The sequence below is a fragment of the Ranitomeya imitator genome, chromosome 9 (genome assembly GCF_032444005.1).
Source record: "Ranitomeya imitator isolate aRanImi1 chromosome 9, aRanImi1.pri, whole genome shotgun sequence".
Classification (NCBI taxonomy): domain Eukaryota; kingdom Metazoa; phylum Chordata; class Amphibia; order Anura; family Dendrobatidae; genus Ranitomeya; species Ranitomeya imitator.
The window spans coordinates 28,923,516-28,943,795 of NC_091290.1; the positions used below are offsets into that span (position 1 = coordinate 28,923,516).

Genomic DNA, 20,280 nt, shown 5'->3' on the forward strand with positions numbered 1-20,280 from the left:
CTACGTGGCTCTGTGCTGGGCAATATACTACGTGACTGGTCAATATACTACGTCGCTCTGCTATATACTATGTGGCTGGGCAATATACTACGTGACTGGGCAATATACTACGTCGCTCTGCTATATACTGTGTGGCTGGGCAATATACTACGTGACTGGGCAATATACTACGTCGCTCTGCTATATACTACGTGACTGGGCAATATACCGTACTACGTGGCTCTACTATATAACACTATGTGGCTGGGCAATATACTACATGGACATGCATATTCTAGAATACCTGATGCGTTAGAATCCGGCCACCATCTATATATATTTCCTTTCCCTTGGTCTCGTTGTGCTATACACACACACACATATATTCAATTAAAAATGTGCCTGTAATGAAACTTTATTGAAAACATGACCGATCTCTAATGCTACCAGCTGCAAGTTTAGATCTTACCAAACATCTCAAAAAGAAAAATCAGTAACGTAATTAGCTTTCAGAATTTTTTTCTTAAAAAAAAAAAAGTGCTTTAATACAAGATAAGCTTTATACAGTCAGACAAGAAAAAAAAAAAAAAGGCAAGCAAGAGGGTGCGAAATATCAGACCCTTTCTCTATATGCTACATCCTCTGCCTGTCAGACACACAGAACTGTGCATCCATTTATAAATCATGTCAGAGGGAAAAAAAGGACAGATGGACGCTAGGTGCTCCGACACCACGGACACAAGTAAACGATTTTCAGTAAAGTTATATCATTCCTAGAGTATTAACCAACATATGTCTAGAGAAAACAGACTGGAGTCCACGGTAAAGCACTTTTGGGCAGTGGGGAAATGAGGGTTAGTGACGTTTCCACAGGGTGGGATCACCTAGAAAAGCAGTCATGATTCCTATCTAAGCTTACAGTATTTGTGCTGTTAAAATCTGCGCACTTTTCACATTTACCGTTCCGGGCGGCTGGAATCAGAATGTAACATTTATCTTAACTTATGTATTAAAGATCTTAAAGCGACGTAGAAAACCTGACGTTTCCTTTAATCTACTACAAAGTATGAATAACCTGACAGGCGCGCGTTAGTAACTTCGAAACGTTATGTATGTCGACCCTCAGCCGCTTTCTTTCGGAGACAATTGTCCACTGTGCGGAGTTCTGATATGTGCGGCAAAATGCCCTGCAACTTCTCGATTCAAGGGCGTCGATTTAGTTTTGAGGAGGTGGTGGTGGAGGGGCAGGAGGCATAGAAAATGGGGAGAGGCCAGGGACCCCCATCCCCATCATAGTCACATAGTTGGAGTGATCTATGGGAGGAGGGGGAGGAGGCGGTGGAGCATAGAGAAGGCTGGTGGTTCCAGGAGGTGGCGGTGGTGGAGGCGGCGGAGCACTTGGAGGCAGGGGTGGTTGGACTCCAGGAGGCGGAGGGACAAGGGAGGCATTCGACTGCATAGCGTTGTTAGATGAAACAGAGCCTGCGCCTTGTTGCTGCTGCCAGGGAGGAAGGGAAGATGAGCCAGTGGCGTTTTGAGAATCTAAGGAAAAGAAAAAGTCAAATTTAATAAAAATGTGGACAACTAGAAAAATAAGAGATTGTAAAGGTAGCTTTTTTTTACCACTGGATTTAGAAAAGATCAATCCTGTAAAAAAAAAAAAAAAAAAAAAACTCCGTGCCCAACGTAGATTCTCGCCCAAAACAGCAAATCACTGAGCTCCGCAGTTTTCTTGACAATGTAAATGGCATGAGCCGCCGAGTTGACAGATTGGCTGCAGCGCTGGTCAGACGGGAGCAGCGGTGTAGATGCTGCCTGGCTCTAGGACAGTTTGCAAAGCAATTTTTTGTAACAATGCACACCCTAGAAGACAGAACTTCCCCAAACTTCCCATTCATGAATACTGAACTAAAGATTATTTTTGCAATTCGACATCAGAAAGTTTGCAGAATTTGCCTCCGCAGCCGCCGTTACACCACCATTATCTTCGGCTCCATTCACATGTCTAGCTATCCAATTGTAACGGATTTAGCACTGAAATAAACTTACTAGCGGAGCATTAACAGATGCAGACTTTGTTTGTAATGGATCCGTTTCTACTGGCGGTGTCTCTGAATGTTCTGGAGATGTGCAGTGCTTAAATGGATGAGTTAATGGATGACATAACATGACAACCTGACTTTTCCTACATAAACTTCAGTGTTTAAAAACAATAATTAAAAGAAAAGTAACAAACTTTTCAGGAGAAACATTCTGTGAAAGCCAAATCAGCCATTACTTACTTTGCTGCCAAGGTAGAGGAGCTCCAGGTTGGGGTCCACCTGTATTTTGCTGCTGCTGCCAAGGAGGCAAAGAGGGTCCAGATGGTGGAGGTGGTGGCGGTGCAGGACCACTAGGAGGTGGCGGGGGTGGAGGCGGCATCAAACCCATAGGGTGAGAGTGCATGAGACCTGTGGGTGAACGGAAATAGATTAGATTAAGTAGGGATTTATTCTAGGACCGGTTACTTTCCTAGTCGCGTACTTACCCATTGGATGATGACCAGGTGGATGTGCTCCTGGATGAGGCTGCATCCAGTGGGGGTGCGGTCCTGCAGGATTCGGCTGTAGAGGAGGACCATTTCCTGCACCGCCCAGTGGGTGAGGGAAGGAATGAGGGGCGCCATGAAGGGATGGGAATGGTCGATCAGTTGCCATCCAAGGCAGTCGGTTCTGCTAACAGAAAAACACATGCACCTAAATAGGATATACCGTAAGAGAAATCTGTGCCCCGCTCCGATCCACAGATTAACAACCGTAATACCAAAACCGAAACCATTCATTCAGTAGATGTCAGATATCATTCATACTTCCTACAGGAGGTATTCTAACATATACTACATCTTACTGCCTCCACCAGGAACTGAAGAAAATGAACAACGAAGCAACATTGTAACTTAAAAGGCAAAGTCATTCTGATCTTCTCGTGTGTTTCAATTGTTTGCAGGGTAAAAAATGTATATTTAATAAAAGTTTATTAAAAATACCAAAACTACCCTGCTTTAAAGGGGCTGTGCCCAGGCTTGGGGTTCGTCTGCACTTACTGACTGCAGACTTGTGAATCTTCACAGCGCGCACACTGCATGCTGTCAGGATCTCAGATTACATATGGGAATACGTCACATTCCTACTAGACGTGCCCGGCCTTGCTTAATACACTTATTGAGCAAGGAAACGCATGACTGCTCGGCACATGACTGCATGTATGCGAATGGTATACTTAAGGTCACACACTCCCAAAGAATTGTGACAACGTGAAGTGTGCGCACTGTGAAGATTCATAAGTGTGAAGTCACAGAGTAACTGACGTAAAACTCCAAGAATGGACAGCCCCTTTAAGGATTAGCTATTTTATTGTTTAATATGCCATCCCTTCCTAACATGTTCTGCCAATCAATGGAGTTAGGTTTTTAGATCCCTGCCTATTGGTAAAAAATAAATTCTGCAGCTCACACTTTCTTTTCATTACATACACCTCTATGGGCACTCATACAGAAGCCCAGTGGTTCCGCCTGATTAGCAGCACTCTGCAATGCCCCCTGACCTTTCAGTGATGGATGAAGGGGTCCCAGGATACAGAGACCTCCACCCATCTGCTTATGTTGGGAAGAACCTGTATATGAAAAAATCATTACCCCTTAAATATTTTGTTTTTTAATTGAACGGTTCCTTAATGCTATAGGTTGGGGTACGTCTCCCAGTGGGTGGTCATTCTTGACCCGTACGTTCATCTCTAAGGCCCCAAGACTTTGTACATCACACATCTTCCTATAATTTGACCATGATGTCCTTCTCCAGTGATCCCTCACTCAGTATTATGCTTTTTAAGTAGGCAAGTCGCAGCTTGGAGATCCTTGCTTCGAGTGACATGTCTGGCTTGATTTGTTTTGAAATTGGTTTGCTCTCCTTGCCATCCATGGTTTCGACAACGTCCTTCTCCAGCACCACATTTCAGATACATTGATTCTTCTTCTGTCTTGTCTCCAACGTTCAGGTTTTACATCTGTATATTACTAGAGAAACTATCCTATTTAGCATATGCAATTCTGCCTACTAATGTAACCCAATTATGGCATAGCAATTTTGCCTCAACTTAAAACAGGTCTGCAACAGGTGCCACCAGGAAAGGCCCCATAACATCACACATCTAACAAGTTTCCGATGTGCCCAAGATCAATTACCACGTACAACGCCAAGCCTCAGCATGAGCCACATGAATTCATAGACGTTTTAGAGTCTTATACAGCGGTCTGACTTCACTTCTGTAGGACCTACGTACCATGGGTGGCTGGTTTGAAGTCATGCTGGATGGCCTTGGTGACCCTTGAATAGGACTGTGTGTTGGCCCAGCTGTGGCCCCCATAGAAGACTGTATTGGTGCTTCCCCGAGCTCTGCCATAAGGGAAAGGTATTCTTTATCCATTCTTGCCTTATCTTGTGCAGACTGGGGCTCTCCAGGGCGGATTTGGACACTAGAAAGAAATACACATATGTTACAGAGATGCAGAAAGGTGGTGCAATCAGCGATGGATAAAAGGGATCGGTTTTATTTTAAAACGTTTCACCTTGTAAATTTGCAGTCTGAAGCGATGTGTCCAGCCCCTCCACACTTTGTACATAGGGTGGTATTGGTGATGCTTCTGGTTTCTGTATTCTGCCACGGCCGCAGGATCCTAGAAGCAGAAATAATGAACAGAAAACAAAACTAAAAATGTACAAAAAAAAAAAAAAAACACAAAACAAAAAAAAAACAAACCTGTTATCATCCTCCCGCAAAGTACCATTGAGCCGAGCAAGCTCTCGTAGCTGCATTTTTCGGAGATCGTTCTGATCTTCTGGTGTTTCAATCCCTTGCTTGAGAATATTTCTGATCTAGGAGGAAAAAAGGGACAAAAGGCAAATTAGCCCTTATGAATGCACAAGCGGAGAGTGAAGGTTCTGCTCGATTAAGTATCGGTCAGACTTTCAGGTAACTTTTGATGTCTATTACACAGAGCAGAGTAACGTCAAAAGTGCGAGTGGAGATCCTCCTTAACCCTCAAGAAGGAACCCGAGAGAGCGGCAGCCGACCGCTGTGGTGGAGGAAAGTCAAATAAGCCGCGGCGCAGGGAAGATGATTAGCGTTTATCTTGTCTACCCAAGGACACCGCTGACCTCCAGTCCTGATGTGGAGACCCAGTCAGACAACACATTTTGGGGCAAAGACCTGTGTCTTGATTGGCTTTAAAAAAATACATTTAATAAATTAGCAGCCTCTTCCTGTAGCTGATCATTTCAGGGTCTCAAACTCATGACCTTTAGTATGGAAGGCAGAAACTTAAACAGTGAGCCACAGCGGTAGAACAAGACTTAAAAGCTCAATAATATTCTTCTTTACAGGCATAATGAATTGGTATGTACACACAATGGTGACAAAACAGTTACAATATCTTTTTTTTTTTTTTTTTAAAGGGAACCGGTCACTCCCAAAATCTAAGGTGAGCTAAGCCCATCGGCATCAGGGGCTTATCTACAGCATTCTGGAATGCCCAGGCGCGGTCCGGTCCGATGGGTGTTGCGGTCCAGTCCGGGGCCTCTCATCATCTTACGATCACGTCCTCTTCAGGCTGCGGCTCCGGCGTACTTTGTCTGTCCTGTTGAGGGCAGAGCAAAGTACTGCAGTGCGCAGGTGCCGGGAAAGGTCAGAGGCCCAGCGTCTGCGCACTGCAGTACTTTGCTCTGCCCTCAACAGGACCAAGTACGCCTGCCCCGGACCGCAACGCCCATCGGATCGGACCGCCCCTGGGTGAGTATGATCTAACCTCTTTTTCTCATCTTTCAGGTTACATCGGGGGCTTATCTACAGCATTACAGAAAGCTATAGATAAGCCCCTGATGCCGGTGGGCTTAGCTCATCTTCCATTTTGGGGGTGACCGGTTCCCTTTACGAGGGCAATACACATTTGGAATCCCTGTATTTGTAACCTGTACAATGAGGTCACCATATTTAGAGCAAATTGTAAATGACTTAACTAAAACTGAAATAATAAATTATGGGTTAAATGGAGAAGAAAAGTAAATTGAAAAAAAAAAAAAAAAAAATACAGCAGCTCTCCTTGCAAGGAAAAGAAGAAACTCATAGAAAAGTTTAAAAAAAACATTTTGCAGTGTGAACCTGCACCTCTTGAAAACTGTAAAAGGATTCATTTACAAACTTTACGGCATACAACTGCAAGTCTCCTTTTCAGGGTATGCGGAGTCATGGCAGATTTTTCTCTTTTTTTTGTGGAAAATTAACAGGTTTTTTTTTTACGTGTTTTAGTCTGTTCACATCTGCATGGATAGAATTGCAAACATTTAATTTAGACTTATGTAAGGAATAATCAATATCCAAATATGCTACTCTTTAATAGGGGTACTAACATGCACATCAGGAAGCTTGCCAAATCATTAACTAGAATAGTGTCCGACCCACACTTTCAATGTCTGTTTTTACCTTTTTTTTTTTTTTAAAGATCTGGACTATTGCAACTGATCAAATGAACATTAAAATATAAAATAATCCATAAACGCATGAGAAAGTAAACTAATTTTGCCATCACTATTGTGATTGTGATGAAATGACAGATGTTTAGTGGTAATCAACTCTATTAACAGCAGGCTGTTCATTTTCACAGCAGCCATAAATCAAGCAGCGGGTTGTACTGACATCTAGTGGCCAAAAACATCAATATTTTAAAAATTATGATAAAGACACAGCTCGTAGCCCAGTACTTAAAAATTAAATAAAAGCGTCTTCCAATCTCGTTAAGGCATGGGCCATTTTAGGCAGTCACCCATAGACGTCGTGCAAATCGTTCTGGAATTCCGTGCCGGACCAAGTAAAAACATCTGCTCAGGACTGCTGAAGCTTGTGATTGTCTGCAGTGCTCAGGTGACTAGAGTACATCATTGGATGTTTTTCCGATGATGCACTCCTCTAGTCACCTGACCGCTGCAGCTAATCACAGGCTTAATCAATGAGAAACTGAGCTGACTCCAACACCCCAATTATCTTTACGTGAAGGAGGCTACAGACTGGAGTAGCAGGGATTTCCAACATTCCCGATTACGACACTTACCTGGTCTACTGCTTTCTTGACATTCTCCATGGTGTTCGCAGTCACCAAGGCGTGTAGCGGCTCATCCTCCCCTGGAAGCATCTGTCCATCTTTGCGTCCCACTTTGCCCTCTTTCACCGAACCTTTGCCGCGGATCATTATCTTTGCGTTACACTCCTTCTCTATGTTCTTTAGGGTGTTACCCCTACATTGAAAAAAAAGAAAAAAAAAGAAAGGTAATTTAGCCCAAAAAATTTAAATAAAGCAATTCATCTACAGAAATCCATACATTACCTGGGGCCGATAAGTAAACCAACAAAGTTAATCTCCGGATATTCATCCTGTGGGATCATGACCTTGTCACTTACACGAGTAGCGGGTGGTCTGGAAAACAAAGCAGATGAAACATTAAACTAGGATGCGGGGGACGCAAATGAGGCTATTCCTTAAATGTTAGGATGCCTTTAACACAATTTCATTCATTCAGAAGTTATATATCACTTGTGTAAGCTGTACACTAGCCGCAAACATATAAACTGAAGGCCGCTGTCATTGTATTGTGACCACCGTCAGTTAGAACACGCCTGAGAATTAAAGGGAAAAGTGAATCCTTAAAGAGGGCCTGTCACCCCGAAAATCGCGGGTGAGGTAAGCCCACCGGCATCAGGGGCTTATCTGCAGCATTCTGTAATGCTGTAGATAAGCCCCCGATGTTACCTGAAAGAGGAGAAAAAGACGTTATATTATACTCACCCAGGGGCGGTCCCGCTGCTGGTCAGGTCGGATGGGCGTCTCCGGTCCGCTCCGGCGCCTCCCATCTTCATTACAAGACGTCCTCTTCTGATCTTCAGCCACGGCTCCGGTGCAGGCGTACTTTGCTCTGCCCTGTTGAGGGCAGAGGATAGTACTGCAGTGCGCAGGCGCCGGGCCTCTGACCTTTCCGGCGCCTGCGCACTGCAGTACTATCCTCTGCCCTCAACAGGGCAGAGCAAAGTACGCCTGCGCCGGAGCCGTGGCTGAAGATCAGAAGAGGACGTCTTGTAATGAAGATGGGAGGCGCCGGAGCGGACCGGAGACGCCCATCCGACCTGACCAGTAGCGGGACCGCCCCTGGGTGAGTATAATATAACGTCTTTTTCTCCTTTTTCAGGTAACATCGGGGGCTTACCTCACCCGCGATTTTCGGGGTGACAGGTTCCCTTTAAAGAGGACCTGTCACTCGATCAACAAAGTGGAATTAAATACCTTGTAAAAAAGATCCCAAAGCAGTCCTGATTCTGCTGCTTTTTTTTTTATTTTGCACTGTTCTGAGCCGTTGCAGGGATAATCACATTTTTTTTCTGGAGCGCAGCATATGAAATCTTTGCTTGCAGTCCATCTGGGCGTGTCTTCTCTGGGGGTGTGTGCTTTCACACCTCCCTCCCAGATGCTGCCAATCACAGCTAAGCACAGGAGCTGACCTAGCAGACGCTGCCGAGCTCTGATTGGCAGCGTCTGGGAGGGAGGGGTAAAAGTACATGCCCCCTGAGAAGACAAACTCCCAGTTGGACTGCAAGCAGAGATTTCACATAATGAATTCCAGAACAAAATGTGAATAACTCTACAATGGTGCAACACAGCACAAAACTGAAAACAATAGCAAAAATAAATGGAGTTCAGTTATTTTTTACAAGGTATTTCACTCAATTTTTTAGCAAGTGACAGGTCCTCAAAGTCTATAGACACCTTTGACATAGAATTTTGTTTTTACAGATTATTGGATTAACTTTATTTCATAAAATTGCATTTAAACTTCAGTCTGCAATCTTCATTCCTTAATTCACTTTTAACCTCTCCCTAATTTTAAAGCCAGACCCATGTTAGGCGTGCGTGTATCCGGGGTTCCTACGGTCTTCATCTACTCAGATCAGCACAGCTTCTACCCTGCCTTAAATACCTCTTCATGTGCTTTCAGCCTTATCTATAGCCCGATTTCTCTGCCCTCCCCGAGACATTACATGCTTTCTTCGCTACGCACACTATATTTTTGTACATTTCACTCACTTTAAGGCTGGTGTCACACTTGCGAGTGCAATGTGAGAAATACATGCAGCCGCACACTCCGGTCCCGGGTATTGATGCAAGAGACTCACGCGAGTTTCTCGAATTGTACTCGCAAGTGTGACACCGGCAGAAGAGAAAGAATGAGGGGGAGGTGGTGGAAAGCCATGAAAACCAGGAGCGCTAACAGATTTCTAGCTCGGATGTGGTCTTCCAGCTAGGACAAAGTCAAGGCAGCCATCAGTGGTTGCCGATTGGCAGTAGTGGCCACCTGACTTACCAAGCGATAAGATCGGTGAGGAAAATAGGCAGTATTCTAGAGAACTGGCGGTGATCTGGTAAGCAAATGTTTTAAGGTTTTTTTATTTTTTTTTTATTTTCAAGATTGACCAAAAGCAAATTTAACCAATCTTAATGAACTTACTTATAATCAGCCGGTGGTTTGAAGTCTGGGTTCAACCCAACCATCTCGGTAATAAGGTTGTGTCGCTCCTCTTCCAGCTTCTTACGTGTCCTGAACTCTCGTGTGTTAAGACGTTTCCCTTCGCTATTATAAATGGGTTCAGGAGATGGCGACCTGCACGGAGCGAGCAAAAAAAAACAAGGGATCAAAACAAAGCATAAAAAAAAATAAAAAATTCCATAAAGCACAAAATATTCAAAGAAAGGCATAACGATTCTTCAACACTGCACAGGTAAAATACATTTCCAATATTGCAGAGGTGCCACGATCCCCCCGTGGCACACTACATTGTCAGATATATTGGGAATACGCCATAAATAAGGTAGTGATTTAAAACACCACCTAAAACCAATTAGGTGTATTTTTTCATTCTAAGTTTATGGGGGTCTATTAAAAAAAAAATAAATAAATAAAATAAAAGGCTTCAATTGCTGTATCCACATTTGCTGTGCAACAAAATATATTGCTAATTTCCTGGGAAAACAGTCAGTTATTGGCGCTATTACTGGAGTCTCTGCACGCTGCTTTCCCAACATGCCCACTGGAGACATCCCAGGCCAAAACTGGGGGGCATTTGGGGTAAGGAAACTGGCAGACTTCTTCATCAAGGTCCTACCATTTCCATCACTCTTAAGAAATTATTGTATTTGTTTTACAAATTGTGAAAATTAATCAACAAATGGTGATATTTTATAGGCAGATGATCCCATGGCACCTGCTAGGTTTTCATACAATCAGACACTGATCAGCAGGAAAGGGATACAAAAAAGCGCTTGGGCAAAAAAAAAAAAAAAATAATAAAATTGAAAAAAAAAAGGAAAAAAAAAATCACTATTGACTAAAGAGAAAGTCTGCAGGTTAAATCTGTAAATATGGTTAAATATTCAGCCGAAAATGCAATTTATTTTGAGGGCTGCTTTGAGAAAAAAAAAAAATCATTAGAGTCATTAATTCATATCTGCTCACAAACCTTTTTATGTTGGGCCCAATGTTTTAGAACCTGTTTAAAAAGTGCAAAGGCTGTTAACCATTAAAACAAGAGTTGACCTCTCTAATACCTGCTTTTTTTTTTTTTTTTAATTAAACAAAACCAATGGTGAGTGAAGTAGGAGCCGAGAAGAACAGGGTAGCTTAAAGGAAAGGAGTCACCTAGTTATTGCTACCCCATCTGAAAGCAGCATGACGTAGGGGCAGAGACCACGATTCCGGGGATAGATCACTTACTTAGCTGCTTGCTGCCGTTTTGATACATTTTTTGTTTTCTCTGTTGCAGATCTACAAGTTCTCGGAATGCTGAGCTCAGTATAGCCCCGCCCACACAGCTGATTGGCAGCTTCCTGTGTGCACTGTGCCAATCAGTGGTGGGGGTGTGGCTGGACTACCTGGCAGCAAGTTTACTAGTCTTGTGATAATCTCCAGCTGATAAAACACTAAATGTTATCAATACTGTAGTAAGCAGCTTAAGGTACCGTCACATTAGGCGACGCTGCAGCGATCTAGACAACGATCCCGATCTCTGCAGAGTCGCTGTGTGGTCGCTGTAGAGCCGTCACACAGACAGCTCTCCAGTGACCAACGATGCCGAAGTCCCCGGGTAACCAGGGTAAACATCGGGTTACTAAGCGCAGGGCCGCACTTAGTAACCCGATGTTTACCCTGGTTACCAGCGTAAACGTAAAAAAAACAAACACTACATACCTACATTCCGGCGTCTGTCCTCTCCGGTGCTCTGCTTCTCTGCACTAAGCGCCGGCCGGAAAGCCGAGCGGTGACGTCACCGCTGTGCTTTCCGGCCGCTGCGCTTACACAGTGCAGAGAAGCAGAGCGCCGGGGGACAGACACCAGAATGTAAGTACGTAGTGTTTGGTTTTCTTTACATTTACACTGGTAACCAGGGTAAACATCGGGTTACTAAGCGCAGCCCTGCGCTTAGTAACCCGATGTTTACCCTGGTTACCAGTGAAGACATCGCTGAATCGGCGTCACACACGCCGATTCAGCGACGTCTGCGGGAGTCCAGCGACGAAATAAAGTTCTGGACTTTCTGCGCCGACCAACGATGGCACAGTAGGATCCTGATCGCTGCTGCCTGTCAAACTGAACGATATCGCTATCCAGGACGCTGCAACGTCACGGATCGCTAGCGATATCGTTCAGTGTGAAGGTACATTTAGTTACATTACTAGTACCATCTTACATTATGCTCTTCTCAGATTAGGTGGCAAAAACCTTCGTGACAGATTTCCATTTAAAGTGGTATAAACAAACCAGCTGTATATGGATTATTTTCTCTATAAAACTTTCCAACTAATGATATAAGAGACCGTGAAAAGAAAAGGCTACCGAACACAAGATATTGGGCTAGGGGGAGAAAAAATAAAGAAAATGGTTACTGGTTAAGGTATTGAATGCATAAATGACTGGCAGCGATCTACCGCAACATCTGGACAGGACAACTGATGCCGAGATATTGGGTAATGGCAGTAATGAGCTTCAATAAATCCTCGAGTCATGGGGCTAACATACAAGACCCTAAATTAGCCAATGTTTTCTATTATTTATACTAAGGTGTGAACCCAACGATGAGCAGTTTGTGAAGACCTTTCCATTACGGTGAAGGAATCTAGCAAGGCTTAGAAGACACCTAGACATTGTGTGAATGTAAAAGATGAATGTTCATACGCTAGCCTACATGAAAATCTTAACATGAGGATTAAACCATCAGAAACTAAAGTTGTAAGAAGTCGGATTACTAGTCAGCCAGCATAAAAGGAACGCTACGGGCAAAACTGATGATGTTAAGTCTAGAGTACGAGCCGAACGAGGAGAGCATGACAGGCATCCAAAGAGCGCTGCCGAGAATCCACCGCCCCCTCGGGCCATGTACGCCGCATAACCATGTACAAGTTTGGCCTGTAGTGCTTTTATTCTGTACTCGTCCATAGATTTTTCTGCCTTTTAACAGTATCGAACAGTTTAATCAAAGCTGCTTAAGTGTGACAAGATAGAAAATGTGCCGAGGGTCAAAAAAACAGACCAGGCAACGATCGGTGAAAACAAAAAAAAACTCAAACTTCAGGACATAAATAACTCAGTTAGTGGAAATCTGCTTGCTCTCCAGAACAATTTAGATTAATAGGCCCTTGTGCACACTTATAATCATAGCATTTGTAGTTAAAGAGAGAGTTTATTGCCCTTTTGGAAGTTTTTTTTCTTTACCCAAGTGCTCGTATCTTAGGGATAAAAATACATTTTGCAATTGGGTTTCATTAAAAATGCTGCCTAATCTGGCCTTTAGCATTGCTGGCTGCAGAATGAGTTTGTGAGTGAGCTAGTTTGGACAGTCTGTAACTCATCTTTCTGAGCCCCTTAGTTGGTTTGGGACCACAGTAAAAAATTAAGCGCAACTTCCCACTTTCAAGTAACTGGTCATAAATCAGCAGACAGTGTATGTATGTATACATATACATACACCTATATACATATATGTACACACACAGTCAGAAAACGTGCAGGTAACAAAGCCTGCAAGTACCAAACTGACTATTCAAACCCAATTGCAAAAGACTGCTATTAAAGGGAACCTGTCACCCCCAAAATCGAAGATGAGCTAAGCCCACCGGCATCAGGAGCTTATCTACAGCATTCTGTAATGCTGTAGATAAGCCTCCGATGTATCCTGAAAGATGAGAAAAAGAGGTTATATTATACTCGCCCAGGGGCGGTCCCGCTGCGTCCAATCCGATGGGCATCGCGGTCCTGGGCCTCCCATCTTCTTACGATGACGTTCTCTTCTTGTCTTCACGCTGCGGCTCCGGCATACTTTGCTGCCCTGTTGAGAGCAGAGCAAAGTACTGCAGTGCGCAGGCATCGGGAAAGGTCAGAGAGGTCCAGTGTCTGCGCACAGCAGTACTTTGCTCTGCCCTCAATAGGGAAAAAAAAATTACACCTGCGCAGGAGCCACAACAGAAGGAAGAGAACGTCATCGCATGAAGATGGGAAGCGCCGGACCCAGACACCCATCAGACCCGAACAGCCATTGGGTGAGTATAATATAACCTGTTTCACAGCGGGGGTTTATCTACAGCATTACAGAATGCTGTAGATAAGACCCTAATGGCGGTGGCCGCAGCTTATAGGCGAAAAATGAGGTGACAGATTCCCTTTAACCCCATCATTCCATTTCAGTTTCTAGCCTAGCTGTGCGTCTGCAGCCTTTTAGTGGTTGAGGTCACACCACCATACCAGGCGAGTACCGTTGCCTTTGATTCCCGATTGTCGTGCGGATAAATCCCCATGGCGTTTATGGTTATTCCAGTTTTTCTACCTTATAGGCTCCTCTCGACTCTTTCCCAAGAGGATGTCAATGAAGAGAAGGGTTAGGCAGTATGGATCTACACACCTGGTCCTCTTGTCAGGGGAGAGAAGATGCCTACACCTATATGCTGATATCGGATTGCTTGTTACAGACCCCAAATCTCCTTGCCACAGAGGAAGAGCCTGGGGTCTGCAGTGCCCCTATAAAAGCCTTGCCATATGAATAGGACAGAGGAACTAGTGACGCCGACCTCGCCCTCTCTGAGGAGGTTACTTACACATTGTTTCGCAGGGACATTGCACGGCCTTATTCCAGTTTGGGCTCCCCTAAGGAGAAAGCTTACCACTTGGACCCAAGTATGAATCTGTAGAAGACCAGTCCACTTTGACCATGTTGCACGTGAAAAAAACCAGAAAACTTGTCTATACAAATGTCCGATTGGAAACAGCGGTTGGCTAGATGGTTCTGAAAGGGAACCGGTCACGTTAAAATTGGTATCTGACCTGCAGGAAGGCAGAGAAGGAGCTGATCATACTGATTGAAATCCCTGGTGTTTGCATGTAGGAGTCCAGTGGGCGGTCCTATTCAGTGATTGACAGTCAGCCCTATGACTGCACGCAGACCGCTGTAAATCACTCAGTAGGACCACCCACTGGACTCTTATGCATAGAGAGAAGCCAGGGATTTCAATGAATAAAACAAGTTACACTGAATCTGTTCCAGCAAACCTATAATCCTTCTGCTCAGCTTCTTTATACCATGGAGGTCTACAGATCATGTGTGACAGGTTCCCTTTAAAAGATGAGTTATTGGAGCAAAAGTGGTCAAAAAGCGGCTGTCCACTACTCTGACAACTCTTCCAAAACAGCATGTTCGCTCCTGTAAAATATAACGTATACTCGCCTCTGGTGCCTTCAGACGGATCAGACATCAAGAGGAAGTCCGCTGCTCTCACTCCCTTTCGATGCCAGATATGTCCGAAGACTGGGAGAGTGAAGCCAGTACTGAGTGGGAGCAGGGATTACGTGACAATGCTATGTGAGCCCTGAGAGAACGAGTGCTGACACCGCTGGAACGGTGACAGCCCCGGAGGAGGGGTTATTTTTATTATTTTACAAAGGCAAACGTACTGAGTGAAGAGGGAATGTTCCAATAATGGACAACAAAACGCAAGGAAGAGTCTTGCATTCTGTGGTAGGGTACTGAAGATGGCAAACGTTTATCGTGGTCTGCCCAATCAACCGTATCACATGATACTTTAATAAATTTGACTACGCAAAGCCCATGATGCCCAATATTTGTGCAGAACCTGAACAAGTAGCTGATGAAGAATGTTACCGATTATATCATTGGGCACGCACAATGTTGTGCATAGGTTATGGGACCCATTGATGTCTTGAAAGTAATCTGTCAGCACAAAATGACTGTCCAAACCAAGAACAGACACTTGGCACTGACAAGTAGTCCAGGGTACTTTCCCAACTACTATTTCACCATCCATCCCTGCCCCCTGAAGAGCCGACAGTCAGGAAGTCGAGGAAGAGATAGATGCAAAACAAGTACGTGGGGAGATGCCCCGGATGGCTCAGCCCGCGTGCCTGAGCTTGGTTTGTACAGTCATTCTGTGCCGATAAGACTAACTCATAGCACTGCTCATTTCTGCATGAATTCTGCTACGTGGGTTCATCAGCGGTTTATAGACTATTAAAATACTACTGAGCTGCTGATTGCTGACAATAGTGAATCCAAACTTCTAAATGTCAGATTTAATCTAAATTGCAGATATTTATAAAAAAAAAACTAAACGAACAATTCTTGTTTTATGCAAGTTACTTTTTTTTTTTTTTACGAAGACATGCCATTTTCCCACAATTTATTAAAATTTCCTTTATTCTGCACTTAGTTGGACCTGATGGGTGCTGGATTCTCATGAAACATTTGGGACAACCATAGAAAGGTATAAAACTATCTTGGCAGGTTACAGAGCTGGGATCGTGTACTGTATCATCAGAATTCCTCATTAATAGGAATCCATGTACTTACATGTACTTTGCTTCCAATAAGTAACCATTTCCATGAGGCATTTTGAAGACAATCAGCAAAAAAAAAAAAAATAATAATTGTGTCTTGCTATCCTGGGTACACAGCTGAGGCTGCCGTCACACTTGCAGTATTTGGTCAGTATTTTACATCAGTATTTGTAGCCAAAACCAGGAGTGGGTGATAAATACAGAAGTGGTGCATATGTTTCTATTATACTTTTCCTCTATTTGTTCCACTCCTGATTTTGGCTTCCAAACACTGATGTAAAATACTGACCAAATACTGATAGTGTGACGGCAGCCTTAAAGTGAATTGGTCACCATGAAAATGCAGTCCATTCTGCAGGCACAATGTTATAGACCTCTTTCTGGGGTTTTCAGTCCAGTGGGTGATCCTAACAGTGACTGACCGCTATGTACATAGAAACAACTGTGAGTCAATGATCGGATCGCCAACAGGACCAAACATCCCACAAAACAGGTTTAAATGAAAAAAATAAAAAAATGGAGGTTTCTGAAAACTATACATTTATTAAGCTCACACTACTCTATAAACAATGTGCCTGCAGACTGGACTGCATTTTTAGGATGACCAGTTCCATTTCAAACCAGGGCTGTGGAGTCGGAGCCCCTTTTGGTGTAGTCGGAGTCCTGGAAATTGAGTCGTCAGAGGTTTGGCTTACCGACTCCACAGCCCTGTGTAAAACAGAATCTGTCAAATTGATTCATACCGCCCAAACCATGGGCAGAAAAAAAAAAAAAAATCAGAGCCTGCCTATTCGATTGCAGACAGGTCTGCTTTTCTCCGGTGTTCCAGAAAAGAGTTTGAAAAGAAAGCCGGGGACTATAGGTAGCGATGTGACTAGCTTGGCTTTTCCTTGCTTTGCGCCAGGTGATTCACAAGTCTCTCCCTACACAAAGGGAAGTGTCAATCACATGGAAGGAAGCAAGGAGCAGCGCTGGACTAGTCACATCTCTCTAAAGTCCCCAGAAGGCTTATGAATTGCCAGGGTGTATCAGAGAATACCTGGCTGTAATCATGCACTCAGGCGGATTCATGATGCCCGCCGTTTGCAGGACTGTGGAGTCGTAGCCCATTTTGGTGGAGTCGGAGTCGTGGAAATTGAGGAGTAAGAGTCAGAGGTTTGGCTTAAAGACTCCACCGCCCTGGCAGGGCTGTGGAGTCCATTTTGGTGGAGTCGGAGTAATGAAAATTGAGGAGTCGGAGGTTTGGCATAGGCTGGGTTCACTTTGCGTTGATGGGTATCCGCTAACTGAATCCGTTACATAGCGCCACTAACGCAATGTAACGGATCCCGTTAGCGCACCCATTGACCGCAATGTATGTAACGCATCCCTAACGCATGCCATTTTTGGCATGCGTTAGCGATGTTCCGTTATTTTCTGACGGACCTCGAATGCTGTCTGCAGCGTTTTTGGGTCCGTTCTCGCTAGAGCAGATCGGGCATCTACGCTAGCGCGATCCTTTTTGGACATTGCGTTAACGCATTCTGCTAGCGTATGCGCTAAACGGACTGCACTAACGCAATGTGAAACTAGCCTTGCCGACTCCACAGCCCTGGATATTTGGGCAGCATGAATCGATTGTCAGGTTCACTTTAATAGGGACTTTTTTTTACAGCGAGCCCTTTGGTCATAAAACAGGAGTTTTGCTCAGTGTTTTGGCAGAGAACACATTGGGATGGTAAGTTTGCAAGGACAGCGAGACAACACTCCTCTATGGTTGGGCAGACTTACCACGTTTTATCCTCTGGACTACAAAGCGAAATCTGGGAAAAATCTGCAGCATAAATCGACAGATCTATATGTCCATTCTGCAGCGCTGATCCATTTACACTGCACATTTTCTACGCACCGTGTGAATGAGCTTGTGTAACATCTTATCTGCTATCCTGGTACTGGGAGACGGCAGACAAGACAATTACCACATTTCCAACCCCAAAGCTAAAATACCATAGACTACCGATGGAGGAATTGACCTCAACGTTATCAGGCTCTGTGCACACTTCGTTTTTATTTTTTACTATGACTATTCAACAGAAATGTAACATGTCTGGAGAGCACGAGATAATTCCACTAAGTGAAAAAAAAAAAAATGGAAACCCTGCTCACATGCCATAGATCACAAACTATACAGATTACTATATTAACAAGCCCAAGAGAAGAAGAAACGGTTACTGTCAGGTGACAAGCGAGCGGAGGGGGTATCCCAACCTGTCTTCTGGGTTAGGGGGTATTCCCAGGTCTCCCGTGCGAAGCTTGCGAGTCAGATCCTCAATTTGTAGTTGAACTGGAAGAAAGCAGGTTAGAAAACAAAAGGAACGGGAGAAAATGGTTACAAAACCCAAAAAGGAGAAAAATCAAACCCATAACATTTCGATTCAATACAAGTTATGACCGGAAAAGAATGTGTTAAAAGTTGACAAATCTCATACATGGCTGTCAATTGGTTAGGGTTATTTTTACCTGTTTCACACAGTTAACCATAAACAGGAAATTCTCAACAGGATTGTTTTTTTTTTTTTTTTTATTTATTTTTACCCCAATAGAACTAAAATTTGGTTAGTTACGCCCCAGGAAATAAAGGGGCCGTCAAATAAGATCCGTAACGAAAGACTATGCAATATAACATCTAGTGTAAGAGCAATCCCAAACATAGCCACAATTTAATTAAAACAATAGATATTACTAACGTTATTAATAAGCAAATTGTAAGAATACCAACACCAGAAAATGTAATCATGTATCAGCCGGTAGCAGAGTAAGGGCCCGTCCTTCACACCAGCGGATACGTGGTCGATGCGCTGCCTGTGCGCTCAACAGACGGCACCAATAACCTAGTGGCCCGCACACCATCTGGACAGATGGTAGGCGAGAAGAGCTAGATTGATCTTGCACTGGTCCGCTATACTGGAGCGACCGATCCAAGTTTGGGTAAGGCCTTGTAAATCCGGCATAACGTGCCCATACAGGAGATATTGGCTGAGCAAGTTCTCTCTCAAACATTAGGCTCGGTCAAGCATTTGCTCCATACTTGGCTCTTCATCAGTCGTTCATCTTCTGGGAGAACGACAAAACGTGTGATGTGAAACGTTAAATTCCGACGTTCTCTATCGGGTGAGGAGTTTGGAGACCGCTATGCTCAGCTAGCAACATCCATTGTTATTCTAGTGTGTACAGGATGTTAGGATAGATGATCTCACCAGTTTGGTGGGGGTCTGACTGCTTAGCGCTCTACAATTTACTAGAGTTGAGCAAATTTTTCTAAATTTGGTTCCGATTACGATCTGCGGCAAATATCGTATTTGCAATATTGGCCAATCACAGACAAACATCACTGGAGTCAATGCGAGTAGAAATGACCGAACATGTTCGCGATCGATCGTCAGACAAATTCGGGACGAGTAGGGTACCAATACGGCACGAATATGGCTGATTCAGTTCGGCGACCTATTCCGAACATATTTGCTCAACTCTAGTCCATTACCGGTCGCTTTGTCCCCACCAGAATTGAGCAGCAGTGCTCATGCTCAACTGCGGCTAATGTCCATCTCCAAGATCCGATCAATATATAGTCGATGTAATATTAGCAAATGCCTCCAATTAGAAATGTCGTTTAGTTATGTCACGTACCCCATATCTAGGGCATTACAGTAGCTTTAGGCAACCATGGTTATGACCATTCACAACGGTCACTGTGCGAGTGGTCATTAGAACGGATATCCAAGTTACTGCAATGTCCTGCACATGGGTTAAGCGGCATGGCTAATCAGAAGAACGATACTACATTTCTAACTGGAGGTATTTACCAATATTAGAACACCTACCACATATGGGGATAGGATCTTTGACATGGAAATACTCATTAAATTAGGAGACTGCAAAAGGAAGTAAAATTGTTCTCACTCCGTCCCATAGTGAATGAGTGATGGCGGTCAAGTATGCTTTTTTTCGGTGGGCATACTGCGCGGTGAAGTTCTGATCGGTTAGAACTTCACAAGTCTCCTGTGAATGGGTAGAACTTCTAGCAACCGGATTACTGTAAGTCTAAATTCAGCTGCATCTGAATAAGACGACCTCCTACAATAGCGGCTGCTCCAGTGATTCGGGAACGTTTTTTTTTTTATTCTGTGTCTTCGTGCTTTAATGTTATGCTTTCCCCCCTGGTAATTAAGATGCACATTTTCCATTAACATGGCCGTATAATCGCCGAACTTCTGTGGGCGACTGCATTTTCCTACTCTGACCAATCAAAACCACATCCACAGTAGTTTTGCGGTATACACCCTGGTGGTTAAAG

General features: G+C 43.9%; 1 protein-coding gene across 4 annotated transcripts in view; it reads right to left on the reverse strand.

Annotated features, from left to right (window-relative positions):
• Positions 1–376: 376 nt before the first annotated feature.
• Positions 377–20,280, reverse strand: part of SF1 (splicing factor 1) — a 31,868-nt gene continuing 11,964 nt past the window's right edge. The window contains exons 3-12 of one of the 4 annotated variants that reach the window (XM_069738870.1): positions 18,195–18,270; positions 9,561–9,713; positions 7,391–7,480; positions 7,118–7,301; positions 4,774–4,889; positions 4,583–4,690; positions 4,297–4,489; positions 2,507–2,690; positions 2,262–2,429; positions 377–1,521 (exon numbers count right to left, since the gene is read on the reverse strand). In XM_069738870.1, coding sequence (XP_069594971.1) covers positions 1,196–1,521; positions 2,262–2,429; positions 2,507–2,690; positions 4,297–4,489; positions 4,583–4,690; positions 4,774–4,889; positions 7,118–7,301; positions 7,391–7,480; positions 9,561–9,713; positions 18,195–18,270 — 1,598 coding nt within the window. In that variant the 3' untranslated portion in view covers positions 377–1,195. Of the gene's footprint in view, positions 1,522–2,261; positions 2,430–2,506; positions 2,694–4,296; positions 4,490–4,582; positions 4,691–4,773; positions 4,890–7,117; positions 7,302–7,390; positions 7,481–9,560; positions 9,714–18,194; positions 18,271–20,280 lie in introns of all 4 variants that reach the window. The other 3 variants (XM_069738869.1, XM_069738872.1, XM_069738871.1) reach the window with 3 other exon arrangements.